General features: G+C 37.0%; 1 protein-coding gene across 24 annotated transcripts in view; it reads right to left on the bottom strand.

The window, feature by feature from the left end:
- The window catches only part of TCF12 (transcription factor 12), a 375,367-nt gene that overhangs the window by 38,883 nt on the left and 312,153 nt on the right, over positions 1-24,331 (bottom strand). For 13 of the 24 annotated variants that reach the window (XM_045397270.3, XM_073995873.1, XM_073995875.1 and 10 more), the window contains 7 exons: positions 22,753-22,858; positions 21,580-21,719; positions 21,156-21,300; positions 20,027-20,091; positions 10,583-10,661; positions 2,093-2,166; positions 45-251 (listed from right to left, as the gene is read on the bottom strand). In XM_045397270.3, the coding sequence (XP_045253205.2) occupies positions 45-251; positions 2,093-2,166; positions 10,583-10,661; positions 20,027-20,091; positions 21,156-21,300; positions 21,580-21,719; positions 22,753-22,858 (816 nt within the window). Of the gene's footprint in view, positions 1-44; positions 252-1,018; positions 1,091-2,092; positions 2,167-10,582; positions 10,662-20,026; positions 20,092-21,155; positions 21,301-21,579; positions 21,720-22,752; positions 22,859-24,331 lie in introns of all 24 variants that reach the window. The other 11 variants (XM_045397269.3, XM_073995877.1, XM_065547340.1 and 8 more) reach the window with 1 other exon arrangement.

Below are 24,331 nucleotides of genomic sequence, written 5' to 3'. Positions count from 1 at the left end.
ACAATCTTTAGGGTTTACTACAAAAAAGATGAGCACGATTTTACCATTGAAGTTGATCGACTGCTTGGAACAAGGCTTGATCCTCCATAGTTTGAATTGAGGCTTCCAATTGGTGCATTATGGGATGGTCCCAATAAACTGTGTATATCACTGTGACCAGTAGGCAAACTGGTGGAAGGTCCCACAGCATGGTTCCGCAGCACATGGATTGCATCATCCAGTCTGTCTAAACGATCCTCCATTCGAGACTGCTGTATGGATTAAAAAAAACATGGAGGTTATTGCTGGCATCTGTTAGATTCATTAACTGCTATGTTTCCTACTATGTGATATGTGGAAGATAGCAAGTGAAATGCAGTATCAAGTAGCTTCAAAAGCAACCACCTGAACTATAAATCAACAGCAAAAAAAGCCTATCTGTCTGTAGATTATGCTAAATTTTCAAAGCTTCAGAAACAAATCACTGCTTTATAAAATGAATTTACCAAACTACCATGAGGTTATTTCTTTTAGCCTCTACAAAAGATGAAGGACACTATGTCATTTCTCAATAAGAGTTGCTAAAAAAAAAAAAAAAAAAAAAGTACAACCTATATTTTAATACTGATCTTTGAATGATGGCAATTTGGGGAAGGGACCTCAAATCCAGTAAGTTTAAGTTTTAATTTTGTCTTAAGTATATAAAGCACATGTATCTTATATGGTGAACACATCCAGATATGTTCTTTGACAAAACTAAATAAATGGTATTGCCTGTGTGTGGATACACACATGCCCCATACACAAACATATTAGAATTAAAAAAATCAAAAGCACATGCCAGTAGAGCTGTTTTAAAAAGGATCACTTTCAACAACATAAGAGACAAAAGTATTCCTATATACTATGATAAAAACTGAAATAGTCAATTGTTTGATTTTTAAAGACTGGAGTCTGTACAACTTAAAGATTTTAAATGAATAATGGGAAGTATAATTAATTGAAACACAAAAAAGGCACCATCTAAAAGAAATAGTACCTCACAGACATCCTTTAAGAAGGACATTGCATCTTGCAAATGCTCGTGAAGTTGCTGCTCAACTCGATTTTTCTGGCAAAGTCAAGACAGAACAGGAGGCAAAGCACAGGTTAAGATTAACTCCAAAAGAGATGAGGAAATAGCTGATATGCATGTCAGCATAACATGTTAGTAAAGTTAACGCCAAGACGTGCGAGATCTATTTTATTAAGATATGAAAAGGCTGGGGTTCAACAGGGAAGTTACGAGGTTAGCATCTAAACAGCACACATTGCTTATAATTGCTTGCAAAATACATGAAAAGCAAATGTTCCTTCAATTTAAAATGTTCTGTTAGTCACAGAAAAAGAATGTTTCTCTTTGCAACCTGGAATTACGAATGAGAGCATGACTTAGCATTCCATCAAATCATCCTTATTTTGTTTTTATTATACCGTGTAATTCTGGATTACAAATACAAGTATACAAAAGCAACAGTAGTCAACATTCTCCCACAAATTCTTCACGCTCAAGTATCTAGAAGGTTCCTTTACTGCTTTGTTAAATAATGTTTTGCTTGTATGATTTCCACAATACACTTTTTTTTTTTCCCACAAGAAAACATGGCAAATAACACTTTCATGACAAAAAACACTGGTATTCACTTAAAATTTTTAATGGAAATGTAATAAACCACACACAGTATTATGAGAAAGGGTAAAATACAAAAGGGTAAAAATTTTGCATTGCTGGATTAAATTCTCTTGCTTTTACTTGTCTTTTAAAAAAAAGTTTCCCTTTATATGTAGACATAGAAGTATAGAATGATTAAGCCCTAGATTTGTCAAAGAAACAAAAATCCTCCTAACAAAATTTTAACATCAGCTGTCCTGACACCAGAAGCCTGATGTCCCAAAGAACAGATGGCAAAAGGCATACCCAATGTGTCTTATATTGTTCAACTGAATCAGCCATTTGTTAGCAAAGAATTCGTGTGCAATGCTAGCCTACTGTTTCTTTACTGTTACGCCAGATTTACTAAAAACAAACAAACTCTAAGCTATCAGATAAAATTGGTGTATAAGAGGCTCTTACCAGGGAGTGGAGTGAGTTTTCATAGCTTGGGGATGAAGGTGCTTGCCCTCCAGGTCTGGGCCACTGACTGGTACCTGTTAAAACCCAAAAGTACCCACACACCTGGGTTAACTCAGTGATCTTGATAATGTTGTGAAGGAAAGGGTAAAGATACTGAATAAATAAATTTACATGAATATTTTTGTTCGGCCTTCAGCACAGTATTGGCTACTTATAAGCCCAATACATTTTTAAAAATCTTTCATTATTAATAAAAAAAAATGTAGGGAGCTGAGAAAACAGAAAAAAAAAAACCCTGTAATTTAAAATACAGCTACCTTTATGTTTGCACATTCTTTAGACTTATTCCACACGCCTATGTATCTTGAGAAAATGCACTTACAATGTACACACTTTTAAAATTCTGTCCCCCTTCCTCTAGCATTGTACAGAAATTTTGGTAATACTATTAATGATTACATTAATATTCCCCTTATTATCTACACTTAGTTTTTTTTTTGTTTGTTTTTGTTTTTTGTTTTTTTGAGATGGAGTCTCACTGTCGCTCAGGCTGGCGTGCAGCGGCATGATCTTGGCTCACTGCAACCTCTACCTCCTGAGTTCAAGTGATTCTCCTGCCTCTGCCTCCTGAGTAGCTGGGACTACAAGCGTGTGCCACCATGCTGGCTAATTTTTTTTTTTTTGAGACGGAGACTCGCTCTGTCGTCCAGGCCAGAGTGCAGTGGGCCAGATCTCGGCTCACTGCAAGCTCCACCTCCCGGGTTTACGCCATTCTCCTCAGCCTCCCAAGTAGCTGGGACTACAGGCGCCCACCACCTCACCCAGCTAGGTTTTTTTTTTGTATTTTTTAGTAGAGATGGGGTTTCACTGTGTTAGCCAGGATGGTCTCGATCTCCTGACCTCGTTATCCGCCCGTCTCGGCCTCCCAAAGTGCTGGGATTATAGGCTTGAGCCACCGCGCCTGGCCTTTTTCTTTTGAGATGGCATCTCGCTCTGTTGCCTGGGCTGTAGTGCACTAGTGCCATCTTGACTCACTGCAACCTCTACCATCCAGGTTCAAGCGATTCTCCTGCCTCAGCCTCCCAAGTAGCTGGGATTACAGGCACACACCACTACACCAAGCTAATTTTTGTATTTCAGTAGAGACGAGGTTTCACCACGTTGGCCAGGCTGGTCTCCAACTCCTGACCTTAAGTGATCTGCCAGCCTCAGCCTCACAAAGTGGTAGAATTACTGGCGCGAGCCATTGTGCCTGGCTTCTACACCTAATTTGCTTAGCCACTATTGTTTCACTGCTAGACATTTTGGTTGTTATCACTCGGCTATTATGAACAGTGATATAAGTAAACATTACTCTGAGTTTTTTTCCCCCAGGGGAAAGGATGTTTTGAGGATAGTTATCATTTCTGAATCAAAGGGTATACATAAATTAACGTAAGGACAAACTGCCTTACCAAGGGGTAATATTAACTGATTGTGCCTTTAGCAATACACAGATGAATAAATTTTCCATGATTCTAAATGATCTTGGGGTCATCTGTTTAAAAATTTCCTAAAATAGTTTATACTAAATACATTAACTAGGAAAATATTATAAAAACTTCTGTAAGATGTTGTTTATCCTGTGATGTTAGAAAAGTAGAAATCTAATTTAAAAAATAAAGATAGAAAAAGAAAAGATTCAAGTTCAGAGTATAAAAAGAAAAGCATAAAAAAAAATTCATCCATATGTTAGACAGAAGGCGATGTTTTAATGGTCTTGTGAAAACACCTTTAAAAGCAAAAAGACAAAAACAACTGATCAAAATCTTCATTATTTCATGATTGTGCATCTGAAAATAAGTCATTTACAGAATAAAGACTATTTAATTAAATATATATTTTTGTTCTTAATAAAAGCTTCAGTGACAATTTGAATTATATTAGAAATCAAAGTTGGAAGTTGAAGGTTTAATTTGTCTCACTCTAGAACCTTTTATTGCAGGTCAATTTGCCATATTTAGGAAGTTAATGTGACACTACAATTTATTTGTCTTAGAAAAACTTGAGGTAAATTAGAACTATTATAGTTCATTTTAGCTGAACAAGACTATTTATTTATGAAACAATGTAGTAACTGTATTCATCAATTATATACATTTTGCAAGATGAAAAGTTGGATACAGATTCTTCATAACCTGATTATATTTCACAATTATATGCATACTGTTATGATTACATAAACACACTTTAAATACTAAAATTGTGAGAAAAAATATGCACTTCAGTTAATTTTTTTTTTTTACTTACAAGCAAATTATAAACAAATTATTTTGAGGACCATTAAAGGCTTCTTGCTAGACATACAAATGTAATCATAAATCAACTACAAACAAATGATGGACAATCTAAAATTGCTCATTGCTTCCAAAACTTGTGGGCTAATTTTATAATTAAAAGGCTGAACTGATCAACCAGAAAATCTCAGTAACTGACTATATGCAAAATATATAAAAACAACCAGCCAACACCTTAATGCTAATTTCAGTGCATTACTTCTTTCTAAGCACTGATGTAGAATTATGAATTTTAGGTGACCAGTTTAATCATAATCGATTTTGAAAAATACCTTTAATTATTAAAAAAGAATTTATCTTAATGTTGGTAATACTTTACTTTTCAATCATTTTGTTCTACTCCTTCCGTAAGTCCCCTGTAATAGGAGCCTGATCATCAAATTACTTACTTTGTGTGCAACATTAACACAAGTTTTATGTTCAAATGCCTCAGAATTGTCAGCATGCATCTGCTTCTGCAAAACATGCAGTTTTTGTGATTCTTCACTAGCTTAATATTGAGGAATCAGATGTGCACACTAAATTACTCGGGTAATAAATCATCTAGATAATTTTTGGTGCTATTAAAAAACTGTACAAAGGTCTATCTTCAATGTGTAACTCATTAAACTGGGAAAAAATTTAGATATACTTAAACTTACTTTGTTTTTATTACAGGCTGGCCTGTTCTAGTGTAACGCACTTTGTTAAAGCATGCTGAAGTCAGGTAACTGACTTAACATCAGGCAGTCTGACAGGTAATAAAAATAAGTAGCTCATCAATTAGTAGAATTGATTAGAATTTCTCTTTCTCTCATTTTTATTTTTTTCTGTGAATGCTCTGAAGATTACTATTGAGTACTACAATTATTGAACTTTTATTCACTTATATTCCAGAAGGAGGTAATGAAAGGCAAAGGAAGACTTTGCTTGTTTGCCTTCCAAGCTCCCTTAGTAAACTTACTCTCTTACTGCAAATGCTCATCTTTTCCTAAATAACTGTAGTAAACAAAGCCATTCCTCTCTTCTATCTTGTGGCGAGAGCACTGATTTTGTTCACAAGGGGTGTGGGAGATGGGTCTGTCGTTTCCTAATAGGAACCAGGAGAGAACAATTCTGTTCTTAGCCCTAGGGATAAATCCGGATGCTAAGATAAACATGGTGGCACCATTTCTGTTGCAAGTAACTGCATTAGGCCCAGTGCTGGCCAATAAGACATAAGGGGAAATCTGTTTAAGAGGCTTCTGGAAAAGGATCCTCAAAATAATTTTTAAAAGACTCTTAAAAGAAATAGATGGGATACTGAACTTGAGTTGGAAGAGGTGAGTCCGGTCATCTGGTCTCAAAATGAAGGTAAAACTGCTGCCTGGTGGCCCCCAGCCCTCCGGCCGTTGCCACCACTGTAGGGGTGGGTGGTGGGGGAAGACGGCCATGATTCAAAGGAACCAGAGCTTTTGAGAAAACTTTTTATGGTGGTCTGAGCTTTGAAACTACAGATGATAGTTTAAGAGACATTTTGAGAAATGGGGCACACTCACAGATTGTGTGGTAATGAGACCCCAAACAAAACGTTCCAGGGGCTTTGGTTTTGTGACTTATTCTTGTGTTGAAGAGGTGGAGGCAGCAAGGTGTGCTACACCACACAAGGCTGATAGGTGTGTAGTGGAACCAAAGAGAGCTGCTTCTACAGAGGATTCTGTAAAGTCTGGTGCCCATCTAACAGTGAAGAAAACTTTTGTTGGTCGTATTAAAGAAGAAACAGAAGAATATAATTTGAGAGACTACTTTGAGAAGTATGGCAAGATTGAAACCGCAGACGTTAAGGGAAGACAGGCAGAGTGGAAAAAAGAGAGGATTTGCTTCATTAACTTTTGAGGATCATGATACAGTTGATAAAACTGTTGTTCAGAAATACCACCACACGGGCCGGGCGCGGTGGCTCAAGCCTGTAATCCCAGCACTTTGGGAGGCCCAGGCGGGCGGATCACGAGGTCAGGAGATCGAGACCATCCTCGCTAACATGGTGAAACCCCGTCTCTACTACAAAATACAAAAAAACTAGCCGGGCGAGGTGGTGGGCGCCTGTAGTCCCAGCTACTCGGGAGGCTGAGGCAGGAGAATGGCGTAAACCCAGGAGGCAGATCTTGCAGTGAGCCGAGATCCGGCCACTGTACTCCAGCCTGGATGACAGAGTGAGACTCCGTCTCAAAAAAAACCAAAAAACAAAACAAAAAAAAGAAATACCACCATAGTATTAATGGGCATAACTGTGAAGTAAAAAAGGTCCTTTCTAAACAAGAGATGAAGTCTGCTGGATAACAAAGAGGTCATAGAGGTAGATCTGGCAATTTTATTATGGAGGAAACTTTGGAGGTGGTGGAGGTAATTTTGGCTGTGGTGGAAACTTTGGTGGAAGAGAAGGCTATGGTGGTGAAGGTGGTGGCAGCAGAGGTAGTTATGGAGGAGGTGATGGTGGATATAATGGATTTGGAGGTGATGGTGGCAACTATATTGGTATTCCTGGTTATAGTAGTAGAGGGGGCTATGATGGTGATGGACCAAGGATATGGTGGTGGTGGTGGAGTGATGGAGGAAACTTTGACGGTGGTAACTATGGTGGTGGTGGAAACTATAATGATTTTGGGAATTACAGTGAACAACAGCAATCAAACTATGAACCCATGAAAGGGGGCAGTTTTGGTGGAAGAAGCTCAGGCATTCCCCATGGTGGTGAAAGTGGTGGATATGGTAGCAGAAGGTTCTAAAAACAGCAGAAAAGGGCTACAGTTCTTAGCAGGAGAGAGAACAAGGAGTTGTCAGGAAAGCTGTAGGTTACGTTGAGACAGTTGTCCCAAATGCATTAGAGGAACTGTAAAAATCTGCCACAGAAGGAACGATGATCCATAGTCAGAAAAGTTACTGCAGCTTAAACAGGAAACCCTTCTTGTTCGGGACTGTCATAGCCAGTTTGCAAAAAGTGTAGCTACTGACTAATGCAATGTAGTGACAATAAGATGTATATTCCTGAGGTCTTTTATCTGTTGTAGTTTTGCCTTTTTCTTTTCACTACATCAGTCATATTGCCCTGTAAGTTGTGGTAGTGGCACCGGGAATAAAAAATTAGGGAATTTTTAACTGAAAAAAAAAAAAGAGAGATGGTCCTTTTTTCATCTATTGGAGATTGTTACGTCTGCATGTAGTACCTTGAACCACACTGTCTTTCTACCAGTCTGAGGAAGAACTGCAAAGTAGAGCATGAGCCCTGACATAGGGGGCCAGGACCTCACCACACAAGATTATAAATCCTCTTACTGTTCAGTCTAGCTGAGACAAGAGTTTCTTTTCATTTTAGCCTAAAGCATCCTAACTGATAAAATATCTCAGAACTTTCCTCCTAAGCATTCTCTGTGTAGAAATGTATGCTCTTGACCTGAAAAGTTTCCAAGGAAAACATTGGGGATTTAAAGAATGATAGCCTTAGAAGCTGCTTATGTGGCTCTGCACATGTGTATCTATCTTTAAAAGACTTGTGCTAAGTCTAACTGATGCTCAAAAGCATAAGGAATAGGGCAAGTGTGGAGAATTCCACCTACACAGTGGGTAGAATTTTTTATTCTAGATAACAGGCCATTGCCACACAAGATGCAAAATAATGTCCACATATTTATATAGGAGCTCTGGTTTGCTCTTATTCTTTTCCTTCTCCCTTTGACAGTGAATATTTTATCACACAGTGCTTTCCTTTCTTCTTTCCATCTCATCTCTGCCCTGCTATGGGTGGGCAGGGGTGTATGTGCGTTTAGGTAAGAACCATAGATACAGGAGACAGGAGAGATGGACCTGCTTAAAATCAGTCTTTGATTTGCTGTTTCAACACAAGTATGTGAAAGTACTTTTCTTTGATTATGACTGCTGAATTGAAAAAGAAGCCTTCATTACATAATTCAACAGTCCAGATTTTCATTAACAACCTGAATTAAAGAGAAAAAGAGAGCATCATCCATTAAATATCAAATAAAGATGAAGGAGGAAATGTGAGATTTTACTTGTGACCACTAGGTTTTTGGAAAATGTCTAAATCTTGGATTCTGCACTTGACTGATGACCCTTCATAGATGCTGAGCTCTGCCATGGCCTGCCTTCCTACTCAGTGTTTATTAAAACCAAAGGATACTTTGGCAGCTATCTTACTAGACAGACAAGGAGAGGTAGTGGGAATGCTGAAACGGATACCTCAGATGAGAAAGTGAAACAAGCTGTGACAAAAATGACATTGATAATTTTAGTAAAACTGTGCAAAGAGGGTGAGTAGGGTTAGAGTTACATCCTTCTTCCTGTAATTTCAGCTCTGCTAAACAACAACTTTAAGTCAATGGGTCTTTCATAGTCTTGTCTATGTGGGGAACAGCTGTTTAACTTTTACTAGACAGCTGAAGCCCTGGTGTCTGGGAGAGTGGCAGAACCTGCTCATAGCTGAAAGCAGCTGCCAGCAGTTCATCATCCCCAAACCGGAATGCTTCTTAGTAGAGCCACAAAGCTGATACACAAAGCATAGGTGATGGCCCATGCAAAAAGGCTTAACAACAACAACAAAACTGCATGGACTTAACTAATGGCTTGATTAGGAAAACAGAATTGTTCCCTCAACTGTTGTTGGAGGAATATGATAACTTTATCCAGTTGCCTAATGCCTTTTCCTCAAAACAATCTAATATATTTTTTCTTCAGCAAGGCTTTTCTCCAAACACTGCTCAGAAAAAAATAGTTCAAGTTTTAAAATTATAGCTTAAAAGATATTAAACATTTTTATATATTTATTCCTAAGAAATAAAAAAAAAAATCCTGTTTACAATAACATCAATCATGTCTCAACAAATTTATACTATAGGATAGTATTTAGAACTTGTCTAAACTAATGTGAAAAATATTAAGGAAAAAAAAATGTGGGCCAGGCGCAGTAGGTCACACCTGTAATCCTAGCACTTTGGGAGAAGGATGAAGCAGGTGGATCACTTGAGGTCAGGAGTTCGAGACATGCCTGGCCAACATGGCCAACTCCATTCAAATGGAGTTCATCTCTACAAAAAAATACAAAAATTAGCCGGGTGTGGTGGTGGGTGCCTACAATCCCAGCTACTTGGGAAGCTGAGGCGGGAAATCCCTTGACCCCAGGAGGTAGAGGTGGCAGTAAGCCGAGATTACGCCACTGCACTTCAGCCTGGGCAACAGAGTGAGATTCGGTCTCAAACAGAACAAAACAAAACAAAAACAAATGTAAACCACTTATTTTCACTAACAATATTCATCCACCTTCACAGAGAGTTCTTTCCTTAGCAGAAAAACCACATCATTCCCAATAATTTTTTCTATGTGAAATAACTTAGTTGACCTAAAAATAAAAACAGACTATCTAGCAGAAGTAGTTGTTCATCTTTGAATCTTACCTGCTGTACATGGTAAGTGTGGAGAACAAGGAAGAAGTTACATGTATTTTAAAATAAACTAATCTTATATATTTTACATGCTATCTTATAAAAACAAATTTTGGGGGGGGGGGTATGGTGGCTGACACCTGTAATCCCAGCATTTTGGAGGGCCAAGGTGGGAGGATGCTTGAGTTCAGGGGTTCAAGACTAGGCTGGCCAACATAATGAGACCCAGTCTCTACATAAAGTAAAAAGATTAGCTTGGCATGGTGGCATACACCTGTAGTCCCAGTTACTCAGGAGGCTGAGGTGGAAGGATCATTTGAGCCCAGGAGTTGGAGGCTGCATTGGGCCGAGACCATACCACTACACTCCAGCCAGGGCAAGAGAGTAAGACCCTGTCTCTAAAAAAATTACTTTAGAAAAATTTTTGATTTCATTCTTTCTCCATATTTTATCTTAATTCCAATTGCCTTGTCTTATTTTTATCCTGTTGTAACTACTGTTCTTAGAAATGATCACAAATTACATTAAGAATCAGGGAAGATATTAATAAATAATTCAAAATTAGCAAATATTTTAATATTCTCCAAAATGAATTCAAGAGGAAGGCTCTCTTTACATGCTTTCTTATAGTCAAATCTAAATGATTTTTCACAAATTTTTATTAAAGTTTGTTGAGAAATAAACTAGAAATATTTCTAAGTAGCCCCACACGTTAGAAGTTGTTAGATAAAACACAAGCCTACCTGTGAGAGGTGAAGGTGATCCAACTGGTGTTGATGGATTTGATGGAAAACTACTGCTGGTATGGTCAGGAGAATAAATCTAACCAGAAAACAAGAAATATACATGTATCAATAAGTGACAACAGCACATACACAAATCCATTCACATGGAGTTATTTTTATAATCTAGTTGTCACCCTTAAGACTTCAGAGTGAAAAAATTTCTCATCAAGTTTTAGACTGTTTCATCATACAGAAGCCGCAGTTTAAAAAACAGATTAAAAAGTATATATATTCTAATATGAGAGGAATAAAATAGATCGTAAGCATTTATTTTTCTAGGTGAAAATAACGAAGTATTTGTTAGAACAGAAAAATAAGAAGTACCTACAAAGTTAACAAATCTGACAATCTTTCTAGAATGTGGTATCTTTAAAAATAGTCACCTCAGAAAACTATTAATACTATCTTTTAGAATGGTCTTTAAGGACAGTTTAAAAGTTGAACAAAGAAAATAATCTTTTTAATGGTTACCCCTTATCTCTCATTTAAAAAGTTACTCAGTTTGATCAACCACATTTTTGCCAATTTTAGCTCCAAATGATTGAGTGTTGTAAAACATTAAACTTATTCTCAGAAGATACTTTTGTCACCCTTGAAGAAAGTGAAAAAATCCTGATATGCTTCAAAAATTGTTTCCAAGATGATTTGTGGACTTCAAATCCCAATAGGTCAACTTTGAAGAGGATAAATTATCGGGATGCATAAATTTAGGTATTCTAGCTTAAAGTTTTGTTGCAATACTTTATATTTCATATTGTCAAAAATAAATGGTGACAGACATTAATTCAAGTTTATCTAATTCAACAGTGAACACTTTTTTTGAGATGAAGTCTCACTCCGTCACCCAGGCTGGAGTGCAGTGGTGCAATCTCGGCTTAATGCAACCTCCGCCCTGCCCCAGGTTTAAGCCATTCTCTTGTCTCAGCTTCCCTAGTAGCTCAGACTACGAGTGCGCAGCACAACGCCTAGCTAACTTTTTTTTAGTAGAGATGGGTTTTCGTCATGTTGCTCAGGTTGGTCTTCAACTCCTGACCTCAGGTGATCCACCCACTTTGGCCTCCCAAAGTGCTAGGATTATAGGCGTGAGCCATGGTGCCTGGCAACAATAGTAAACACTTTAAAAGTCCCCTTAATCCAGGCACCAAAGGCCCATCCCTAAGATCTCTTCTTGGACAATCCTATTCTTTTAATAGGCATAATGATCATTTTCATTATCTCGGCACTTAGGGCAGAGAAAACAACTTATATGGATAAATTGTGGTTAAATATTTCAAAAAGGAAAACTACTTGCAAGTGCAAAAAGTCATCTGAGTGCAAAAAGTCATCCAGTAGAAATGACCTTGCTTTGAATAAACTTAGACCTCTAATGAATTTAAAGAGACCCAATTTACAGCATACAAGGAATTTCAACATTGTTTTTAAAGAAAGCATAATAATGTTCTTTCAATATTTGATAAAGTCAGATATTGGGACAGGTTCATATAAAACAAAACTCTACAAGTCACAATTGACAAATTTCATTTTTTTTTTTTTTTTCTGAGATGGAGTCTCACTATGTTACCCAGGTTGGAGTGCAGTGTTGCAACCTCCACCTACCAGGTTCAAGTGATTTTCCTCACTCAGCCTCCCAGTAGCTGGGACTACTGGTGTGTGCCACCACGCCCGACTACATTTTGTATTTTTAGTGGAGATGAGATTTTGCCATGCTGGACAGGCTGGTCTTGAACTCCTGACCTCAGGGGATCCACCCACCTCAGTCTTCCAAAGTGCTGGGATTACAGGTGTGAATCACCACAGCTGGCCAAATTTCATTTTTTAAAAAGGTAACAGGCTTTCAAATAGTAAGCAGGCCAAAGTCTACCTTCCTTTGACTACAAATGAATATATCCACTGCAAATAAAATATGCCAGTTTGTATGATGTTAGTAACTTATAATTGTAAATGCCTTTATACATCAACTATCTCAAATAGTCAGGATCTAGACACTGTAATACTCTCTTTAAAAAGCTATTTTGGAAAAGTAAAGCTATGGAAAAGAGTTCAAAACACTTTGGGAGGATCTAGTAACAGAGAGATAGTATAAGATCAATATTAGGCTGGGCACGGTGGCTCACGCCTATAATCCCAGCACTTTGGGAGGCTGAGGTGGGCGGATCACCTGAGATCAGGAGTTTGAGACCAGCCTGGCCAATATGGTGAAACTCTATCTCTACTAAACATATAAAAATTAGTCGGGTGTGGTGGGCAACTATAATCCCAGCTACTCGTGGGGTCTGAGGCAGGACAATCGCTTGAATCCGGGAGGCGGAGGTTGCAGTGAGCTGAGATGGAGCCACTGCACTCCAGCTTGGGTGACAGAGTAAGACACCGTATGAAAAAAGAAAAAACAAATCAGTATTATTGGTTTTTAAGTTGTTACCTTTTAAAACATTCATAGGACATGTGGTAAATTAGCTTGGAAACGTATATTTTTGTTCTTAGTGGCTTTGCACACATACATTGATTTATTTCAACCACATAAGTAAATTATGGAAGGTCATCAAACTTCAACAAAAACAAAACATGTTTCAACGTACCTTTTCCTTTTCTTTCTTTTTTTTTGAGACAAGGTCTTACTCTGTCACCCAGGTTGGAGTGCAGTGGTGTAATCATGGCTCACTGCAGCCTCAACTTCCTGGGCTCAAGCAATCCTTCCACCTTGACTTCCCAAGGAGCTGGGACTACAAGCCCCCACCACCACACCCAACATTTTTGTATATTTTGTAGAGATGGGGTTCCGCTATGTTGCCCAGGCTGGTCTTAAACTCCTTGAACAAAGAAGCGATCTGCCTGCTTTGGCCTCCCAAAGTGCTGGGATTACAGGTGTGAGCCATCGTACCTGGCCCTCAACATACCTCTTTACCACTGTAAACCACCATTTCTTATGTTCAAAATTCAAATAATTATACCATTTATGAGCAACTGATGCTCATCTTTATGAAATATGTCTTGACTACAATTTTGGCAAGGGAAGGAAAGGTTGATAACACTGATGGTGGATGGATGAGTGAGAAATTTTCAGTTCTATGCAAAACTGTGATTATTACAAACTAGCCCAACTCATGAAGCAGCATTTTCTGTCACATGCTCCTGCTTACACTGTATTTCTAATCATCTACATTTGTTTGTTACCTGTTATTTTCCTTTCCCATGGTAAAATATAAGCCCCAGAAGAACAAGGAATTTGTCTTATTAATGTAGCCTCAGATTCCACAAGAGTGCAGATAAATGGTGAGGGTTCAATGTATAGATACACAGCTGTCATTAAGAATGAAAAGCATAATCCTTGCTAGGAATTTCCATTTAAGTGCTTCTTTTCAGTCCTTGTATTTGATAAGGTCCCTAGGGTCCACCTATTTCACTCTTCCATTTCCCTTAATGTATGATTCCCCAGAGTTCTAGTCTCAGTTTTCTTTCATTTACCTGTGCTTTATCTCTTGGTAATAGTAATCTTTGTCAAATATCAACTAACACATCCAGGTGAATGACTCCTAAATTGATACCTCTCTTGTCACACTGGTTGCTAGACTTTTCTATCTGGACATGCTCTTTTTTCATCTCAAGCTCAGTTATGTCCAAACCTAAATTTTATATTACTACCCTAAGCTTCCCATCCTTCCCATCTCTTTTCTTCTACTTAGGTTAGCAGCACCATGCTTATGGTTACCATAAGTACTCTCTCCTCTTTTCCTCTACTACTCTACTCTTCCCTCTGGAGACACCAATATCCACAATTCTCTAATGTTTCTGGGACAGGCACATGTCATAATCACTGCCATGACACCACTTTAAATTTTTACTCAAACTTGTGGCTGGACTACTTAAGTGTTTATATTTCTAGTTACTTCCCTCTCTTTCCATCCTATACATAATTGCCCTGAACTACTCAAATGTACTCAAAAACTTTTTTTTTTTTTTTGAGACAGTCTTGCTCTGTTGCCCAGGCTGGAGTGCAGTAGCATGATCTCGGCTCACTGCAACCTACGTCTCCCAGGTTCAAGTGATTCTACTGCCTCAGTCTTCCAAGTAGCTGGAATTACACAGGCGTGTGCCACCACCCCCGGCTAATTTTTGTGTGTTTTTTTTTTTCCTCTTGTTTTGTTTTTTTTTTTTCGAGACAGAGTTTCACTCTTGTTGCCCAGGCTGGAACGCAATGGTGCGATCTCAGCTCACCGCAACCTCTGCCTCCTGGGTTCAAGCTATTCTCCTGCCTCAGCCTCCCGAGTAGCTGGGATTACAGGCATGCACCACCATGCCAGGATAATTTTGTATTTTTAGTAGAGACGGGGTTTCTCCATGTTGGTCAGGCTGGTCTCGAACTCCCAACCTCAGGTGATTCCACTGCCTCAGCCTCCCAGCCCTTATAATCTACTTTTAACCTACATACCCTATTATGCAAACAAAATATTTTTTCATTTGCTAAACACAGCCTGTCATCCTTTCAGAACGCTTGTTTCTTAACCTCTCCCAGATGGAATTCTACTTATCAAAGTTCAGTTCCAATGTCACTTCCCCATTTAAACATTTTCACCTTCCTTATACTCTTAGAAAATAGTATGAACTTCTCTTTGCTCTTTTACTTCACACTGTGTTATACATTATCATTATTTGTGTACCTGTCTTCTCTCCTTGACTACAAGCTCTTTGAAGACAGGAAACTTATACTGGTCAACATTGAATCCGTTATTGTATGCCAGTATCTTGTACAAGCAGGTGCCCAATGTATGTATTTTTAACTTGAGCGATTAAACTACAACTGAAATTTCCTATAATACTAACTGATAAAAAGCAGGACTCAATAAATGGTAGTATTTATCTTGGTATTTATACAATGTGGGTCAGCAACAGAAATACTAAGGGCAAAAGAGCTTGTTATAAATATGACTTAATTTCAAATCAGTTTTATGGCATAAGCTTTGAGAATAATCATATGGTGAGGTTTCACTATTTCTGGGAATTAGTGTTGATGTACTAAGCTGTCCATATCACACTGTTAGGTAGGCATGGGCTTTTGAGGGTAGAAATGGACTACCAATCCCGATTTTCCTTGAAAACTCTGTCCTTACACTTAAAACAATCCCTAACCATGTCAACAACTGGTGAAAGCTCCTTTATATCAAGGAAAGAAAGTAATAGTTTAGAGTCATATAAGAGCACTATCTTTAAATGACTTAGTGAAATGCCCCAATGCTGTATGTAAAATTGGTGTAAACTTAAAAAAAAAAAATCACTGTCTAAACAGGAGAAGCAGCACCAAAAACATATCAAGTATAAAAATAAGTCATTTCCGATATTTTTTTCCAAAAGCAGCTTCTCTATTTGTACAATAAAAGCCAACTTTTTCACTCATCCATCACAGTCACTGGTTCTACTTTACCAGTTAAAGTGATGACAGACAGAATTGTTATCAATACTTTTCCTAAATTTACAGATAGCCCTGTAAGTTACAGGCCTTTTTAAAAAATCACTTTTACTTTCATAAAAAGAATGTCTATGGTGGGAGAGGAGGAGCAATACATTTGAAAAGTATGATAACACAGCCTATTGGATCACAGGTCATTTCACTAAGCTTTATATCTGAGTGTTTATTTTATTACCAAATCACAAACAAATCATACTTATTCTATAGAAATTGTGCTACTTTAAGTTCTAAACACAGGCTTTATTTGGCAGAGTATTCTAAATCAGGAATACGTTTCTTTTCATACTTCCTGGCCTTAAAAGAACTCCTACACTGATGTTTGAAGGTAAGAATAAAAAGAAGAAAAAAAATCAGTTACTTAAAAAAATAGGGGTAAAGAGTGATTTAGAGTCTAGAGTCTAAACAAAGTAAGCACTCATTCTGCATGCAGTCCATGGTCCTCATACTGTTAAATGACCAATAATGAGTAACTCCCAATACCTTCTGCCAGGCTTAAACGGTAATATGCCTCATTTTACTCCAACAAATGAGACTCCTCCTCCTATCAGTCATGGTCTATTCCAATCAGCAGGGTGCCAATAAGCCAGAGGCTAATGAAAAGGGCTTTAGACAAAAAAGAAACAATGGACTGCTACCAAGCCGAACCCCGGAACTGTGAGCCCAATTTTTTAAACACTACAGTGCACATTTCAGTTAATCTTTATTATGCTAATGTTATTGAGTCTAAGGAACAAAGAAAGTTATTTCATGAATTACTTTTAAACATCAACTTCCCTGAATTTTCTTTTCTTTTGTTAGAGACTACTGACCATTTATCCAGATTAATACACACATACATACACACATACACACACACACTCTCTCTCTCTCTCACTTTTTCCCTTGCTCTGAGGTAGAAATCAAAACATAAATTATCACAAAGAAGTCTGATATAATCAACAAAGTTAAACAGTCTTCTTGTTTGATCTCCTCTAAATTAAAGACCAAGTGTTTTGATATGGTATTAGGCACTGAAATAAACCAGATGTTTCTTCCTCTATATAACTCTCCACGGGCACAATCTTAAAGGGTTATTGTCTGGCAAACGTTCAGGGAAACACATTAGAAATGGCACGAATATCCAGATTTTCCTTTCCTTCTATCTACCCTAGTTTTTCTTTCTTTTCTTTTTTTTTTTTTTTTTATCTAAACTAATGCATAATCCACAGGGCTTTGGGAACTTTGTGTAAATACTTTCATGTACAATTCTCTTTCTTGCTATCCTGAGATTAAGACCACAATTATCCAGGCTTAAACCTAAAATAAAGGAACCTTTGCAAATGCATTATCTGGCCTTACATGTTTAATCACACAGTATTCTGTGTGCTCTTTAATACCTAAACTGAAGAACAAAGGTTGTACCCTCTGATGTTTCACAATATGAAAGATCTTTTAAGACATATATCAGACAATTGGGGAAATAGAATTACTTTTTAATGACAACAGCATAGTGTTCTCCATCTAAAACCAGATGCTATATTAAAAGCGTCACATTCTAAAGAACTTAAAATTTCAAAATAGTCAGAGTCACCATTTCAAAAGATCTATAATACCTGACATAAAATTATGATATGCATGTCAGACTCTCAAATGTAATCCTCATTAAGTTCCTTCTCCTCATCTCTTCTAATCCTTCCTATCCCCAGATAATATAATGTTTTTCTTTTTCAGTACATTTTGAGTGCACTAAACATATATTAAAGTGAATGTGCGTCTGTAAGGAAAGTTGGAAAAAGAATGTATTTGGGGAGGTGTCCGGCTAGGAAGTGGGGAAGCAGATGGACTGAAGGAAGGGATTTGAAATGTGCAGACTATGGCATGCAGTGATGGAGCAGATGGAATGCATCACCGTCAGCTATGACAGAAATGATTTATGGAATGACCTGGCTGCTCCTGCCTAGTAACAACACAGGATGACAGAGCTGAGTTTCCATGACAACCAAAGCCCACCCACTAACTAGATTAAACATTTCTTCACTGGATTCCATTCACAGTGAATTTGGGTTTTCTTTTCCAAATGCCATTTTGGTTTGGCTAGTATGCTGTTTATAATACGGGAAGATACTCAAGGATGTGAAGGGTAACAAAATGAACTTGAAGGGCCACTGAGAACATCACAAATTCTTGCCTGCCTATATGCCAAGGTTCCCTGATAGAAGCTTTTCTTTAATAAAATAAACAAACGACCTTTGAGAAAAAAAGCCCCCAAAATGCAGCTTATATTTTAAAAAGTTATTTAGCACTGAAAGTTCAAATGTTATTTGTCCTGCTACATGTGAAATATCAGTTACTAGATTCTTCCAGAATCAGGAGAAGGAATATGGTAAGCCAATCAAATACCTGGGGACCTCTCAGATTTAGTATAGAATAAAATTTTCTTCCTAAATAGGTCATTTTCATCAGGTGACAGTAAGTTGAGAAAAGGGTGAGATAATTTTCTTTCATTCTCATCAATACCCTGTAAGAAAATTACCATAGCACTGCACTTTCTGGATGTATGGAGCAGTGGTTAGGAGCAGAGTCTGAAGCAGGTCTGATCAGGGTTCTAATATATATGGGCTTTATCCATGCTAGCTTATGAGTCCCCTAGGGCAAGCTGCTTAATCTTTCTGAGCTCAAGTTACTTAACCTTTTAAACCGTAGTTCCTCATCTGTAACGTGGGGATAACAATGCCAACCTTACAGGGCTTTCTTGAGGATTAAATGAAACAGGGCATGTAAATACTTAGTATAGGGCCTAGCACCTAGTAAGCATTCAAATTATAGCTGATAAATTTTGTGGGTTTTGTTATTATCATTACTATTATTATTATATGATCCAAGACAGAACTCAACAAACATTCACTGAGCTCCATTTTGTGTGTGCTTCATCTCTACTGTGTAGTAGATGAGTCTGACTTGGCTTCATTTTCCAAGAAGCTAGTATTCAGCTGTAGAGAAAAATTTATTTACAGAAACAATATACAAAGAGGTTTATCTCCTTAAATATTCAACAGTTGCTTCCTACTACTCAGGTATTAAAAGTGCTCTGCCTTTTCCATGAATGGCAACGAATGTATCTGCAAGTTAATTGTACTTCATAGAAAATAAAAGACAATTCTGTGGGAATTATAAGAAGCATACTGCTCAGAAAACAAGAAGAAAAAAAATCATCTAAAGTGAAATTTTAGCAAGTGCAAATCACAAGTGCCCCTTTTTAATAATTAGATTTGAATCTGTTGTAGATTTACTGAAAAATGCTCTCCCTTCTAGTTTTGGCATTCTGAAAGAAGAGATTTTAATGTTTTAAGAATCAGATATTAAAATATAATCACTGCTTTGTCATTAATGTTCTGATGTGATGTATGTGAACTAGTTGCTCAAGAAAATACTATCAGAGTCCTTCAAATCAGTTTTACTCATTTTAGCATGATTCTTCAATGAATCTGGCTTTTTTGCGGAGAAGGCTCTCATTTCCTATCCCTTGAGTAAATTAGGTGCAGTTGACCTTTTGGAAAAAAAAAAAAAAAAAATACCGTACATAAAATGCTTTTGATCTTGGAAAAGCTCCTTATAAAGGCACTTCATTCTCTGGATCAGAATACTGAGTTATCTTTCGTGGCTCCACTTGACTTATATTAATGGGCCACTTACTAACTATGTATTTAGAAGAAATAGATTTAATGATTATTCTTGGCAGTTTGTGCTTTAGATGACTTCTTTTTCCTCTTCCCAGCATTTGCTGTACCATAGGCATAGCATTTAAGGGCACATATCAATACAAACCGAGAAAAACTCTAAATGTGTAATGAAATTGATTTTGTTACGTCTACACTCTTTAGATACTTATCACCTACAAAATCTAATCACTGTATTCAGCAGTGTAAAATTCATTCAGTAGAATGTGTAAAATCAATACTTACAGATGCCAAAGCCTTTCCAAGTGCATCACCTGTCTGTGAGCTTCCAGCAGCATTCCCTCTGGTTCCTGGATATTTCATAGAGAAACAAATCAAGAATTTTACCAGCAAATATATTTTAGTACTCTGCCATTATTTCAAGGGTGTTCTCTATTGCCATCTCACATCCATTACAATAAACTAGGAAATACTCTGCATGTGTTGTACTTATTAATAAAGATGAGTTCTTTACCAGTCTCTATATTGATGAAAATAAAAAAGCTTCTTGTCTTCCTGTCTTTCACTTTTAAATTCAACACCAAAAAATATACTGAAAGAGGGGCCAAGGCCAGGTGTGGTGGCTCATGCCTGTAATCCTAGCACTTTGGGAGGCTGAGGCAGGCGAATCTCGAGCCCGGGAGTTCAAGGCCAGCCTGAGAAATGTGGAGAAACCCCACCTCTGCTAAAAATGGAAAATTAGCTGGGCGTGGTGGTGTGTGCCTGTAGTCCCAGCTACTTGGGAAGCTGAAGCTGGGGGATCACCTGAGTCTGGGGGCGGAGGTTGTAGTCACAGAGTGAGAGAGCTAAGAGAGTGAGACCCTGTCTCAACAACAACAACAACAACAACAAGGCCACGTGTGGTGAGTCATGTCTATAATGCTAGCATTTTGGGAGGCCGAGGCAGAAGGATCACTAGAGGCCAAGAGTCTGAGACCAGCCCTGGCCACATAATGAGACTCTGTCTCAACAAAAAGTACAAAAAAAATTAGCTGAGTATGGTGGTACATGCCTGTAGTCCCAGCTACTGGGGAGGCTGAGGCAGGAGGATCACCTCCTCAACCTTGGAGATTGAGGCTGCAGTGAGTCATGAGTGTGCCAGTGCACTCCAGCCTGGGTGACAAAGAGAGACTCTGTCTCAAACAAACAAACAAACATACATACATATACACACACACACACACACACACACACACACACACACAAATATATATACACATATATAAATATACACCCATAGATATACAAAATTATATACATATATAAATATATATACACACATATATATAAATAAAAAAATATATAAAAAGATATGGGGGTCACTGAAAATCCCCAAACTAGGTTTTAGGAAGTTTTGCCAACTCATAAAGCTCACCTAGAATGCTATCTGATCCATTGATGGGAGGAGTGTGTGAGGCAGCAACATAAGGTGAACTGCTGGTACTGCCGCGATGAAAGCTGGACATTGGTGGAAGACTCGTGTTTATGTCTGTTGGTGAAACTGAATGTGGAGGATAACTCTAGATGGAAAGAGATACGATCTATTAAATATATTTTCTGAATAATATTTACATATAATGGACAACTATAACAGGTCAAAAAGAACATTTATAAGTTAGCAGCTAAAGAGTGCTACTTATAGTCATTTATTTTTTAAAATGGCATGGTAAATGCGGTAAGCCTTGAAGTACTTCAAACTTCAGAAGTTTTGGCAGAATCAGATTTTACACTTCTAATCCAAAATGAAACACAAGTGAGGACAAAGTGTTGCTGTACCCTAGTCATGTGTTATAGCCTACCAAGCGGTCATGTGAATGAAGGTTGCCATAACTACTGGATTGAGACATGTGGGAAGTGGAGGTCCCCAGAATTCCACCAAAACCAGGCTGGCTCATCCCATTTGATGAACTCCAAAGGTCAGAAGAATTGTGGGTCCCATCTAAGACAAAAAGAGAAATACAAAATTTTCCTTAGCTAAAATTTTTCTTGTATTTTGATGTTGCTTATAAAAATTCAAGGGGTACCCTCCAGATATTTTTCCTCCCTTTTCCAACCTAGTCTTCTACCCACTTTTCTTCCCTCTAAACTGTAAAATTACCATTTAAAAAGGAGAAATTAACATTTTAGTTAGGGAAAAAAGTAATCTAATCTGTAATAGGCAGGCCATTATAAAAATCTTCAGAAGATCTAAATTCGTATGAAGGAAGATAATAAAAATTCCAAATTTGGAAATAGGCTAGATTTATTTTTAGTTAAGTGGTATACTCATAAATACACAGAAAGTTATTAATCCATAACATGCAATGTGCATAATATCAAACATTTTGAAACTGTGGAATAAAGAAGTTTCTCTAAGAGTAAAACTAAGTAATTGATAATTACCACATTATAGTTAGCTTTCAAATGAAATGTGTTAGCAATGACTTCACTCAACAATATAAAGTCAAGGAACCATTTATGTAGTAATTTATTGCTCCCATATATTTGCTTCCCATAGTACAAAACCACAGGAGACCAAATAAAAATGATTTGCTAGACATGAAGTAAAGGAAATGCAACACTTTTTCTCTCTTAACAAGTCTTACTCTGTTCTATGATATTCACTCTTTCTTTATATCGGTAATTCTAGGCATGATATGAATCCATAAATGAAGCAAGAAACTAGAGTTAACAACTTTCATACACTTAAATTCTAAAATGAGCAAGAACAGCTCTATTTTTTTCAATTTAAGACCTTTATAAATTCAATCAATACTGGAACAGCACGCCAACGGTTTGCTAGATAATTCAATTAAATTGCAGTCAGTAATAAACAGCACTGGAAAATTATAAAGCTAAATTTTAATTTCCTTTAGCCAAAAAAATACCTAGATAAGGCCTGAATATAGGTATTCTCTTTCCTAATACTTTAAAATACTGGCTGATATACAGATGACTGCAGTAGTATTTGGCAGTTATTTGGTAGTACTTACCTTGCATAAAGAAAGTGCTAGCGAACATACTGGTTGGTGGCTTAGGAGATGGATAACTAGGAGATTCACGGTTGAAATCATCTGAATTTGGGGATGGTGCATATACCTTAAAATTAAATGGTACATTTAATTAAAATGTAAATGACTATCTTATTACTTACATAAAATGAGTTCTATATTCTGTAAGGGGCTTAAAAAGGCCTATCTAATTTTTACAAAGGGCTACCACAAATGAAAAGAATATTGCCTTAAATCCACATAAATAATGTCAAACTTAATTACCATCCACATGTTTTTTTTTTAAAACTGGTTATTAGAGAAAAATACAACTCTAAATATCTCTGTAATGCATCTTAGTATGACAGTTACACCAAGTGACTGAATAAGCACTGAACTGGCTTACCAAACACAAACCTCACGTAGGCTCATGATTCAAAATCTGATGGAGCAAACAAATGTCCTTTGAATACAGCATAACATAAAACCTGGGTTCATAAAATTCATTCTTTTCAGTGTTACAAGATTCACCAAATAAAATCAAAATGAGTTTGATTAAACGTTGCTATCTTTGTTATAATTAGAAGGTAACTACCAAAGGCATAACACTTCTTAACTTGGTAGAGTTAGGAACTTCCTTAACTTGGTAGAGTCAGCAAATAAATTAAAAACACATTGCTAGTACACTTTCAAGTCTGGCAAAGCTTTAAGAAAAATCTCATTTAATTTATTAGAGCAGTATTAATTTCCTTTGATAAACCCTTGCTTTTAGATAAGCAAACTGCAAACATTTTGAATTAGCAAATGGCCAACATTTGCATTCCTCTGGAAAACTAAATGGGCAGCCAAATAACCTTAATGATCAAAATGTGATCACACTATTCTCTTAACTACTAAAACAAAGGTGGAAAACAAATAATATCTAAAGTGATACACAGTCTACAAAAGTCAACCAGAAGTCAGGAGGAAGAGTAAGCTATTGTGAGCAGTGAATGAAATAAACTAATTTTGTTTTAGTTTGAAGTGATACATCCATTAAATTCAACAAAATAAAAATTTTAAATGTTGATTGAAATAGAATAACATTAAAATTATGGAAGCATCTATTATAAAAATCATATATCAATTTGTTTGCATAAGCATAGAAAATTTCTAGAATTACACACAAGAAACCTGACAGTGGTTAGTTACATCGTTAGACTGCGAATTGGGAAGGAGGACTTTTACTTTATGTTCTTCTACATAATTTGATATTTTACCCCAAGTTTAAGGAAGCACACCAAGATTAAAATGGGATCCCAACTTTTTATTTACATAAACTGTCAATTATATTAATTTATTCTTTCTTGGAGGTATTAACTGTAAAGACCTCTTGCAAATTACCCTAATCTTCCCAAGACTCAATTCCCTCTTTTGTAAAATGGTGTTAACACTGCTTGCATGAGGAGATTGATGGGCAGATCAGATGAGATTATATATAAAATGTTTAGCACAGTGCTTTATACAAAGTATGCAGGCAATAAGTATTAGTTAACAGTATCATCTTTCATTCTAATAGGAGCAGTTATGTTGCTAAACATTA

This window comes from Macaca fascicularis, chromosome 7 (genome assembly GCF_037993035.2).
Source record: "Macaca fascicularis isolate 582-1 chromosome 7, T2T-MFA8v1.1".
NCBI lineage: Eukaryota > Metazoa > Chordata > Mammalia > Primates > Cercopithecidae > Macaca > Macaca fascicularis.
This window is presented reverse-complemented; position numbering and strand designations above follow the sequence as displayed.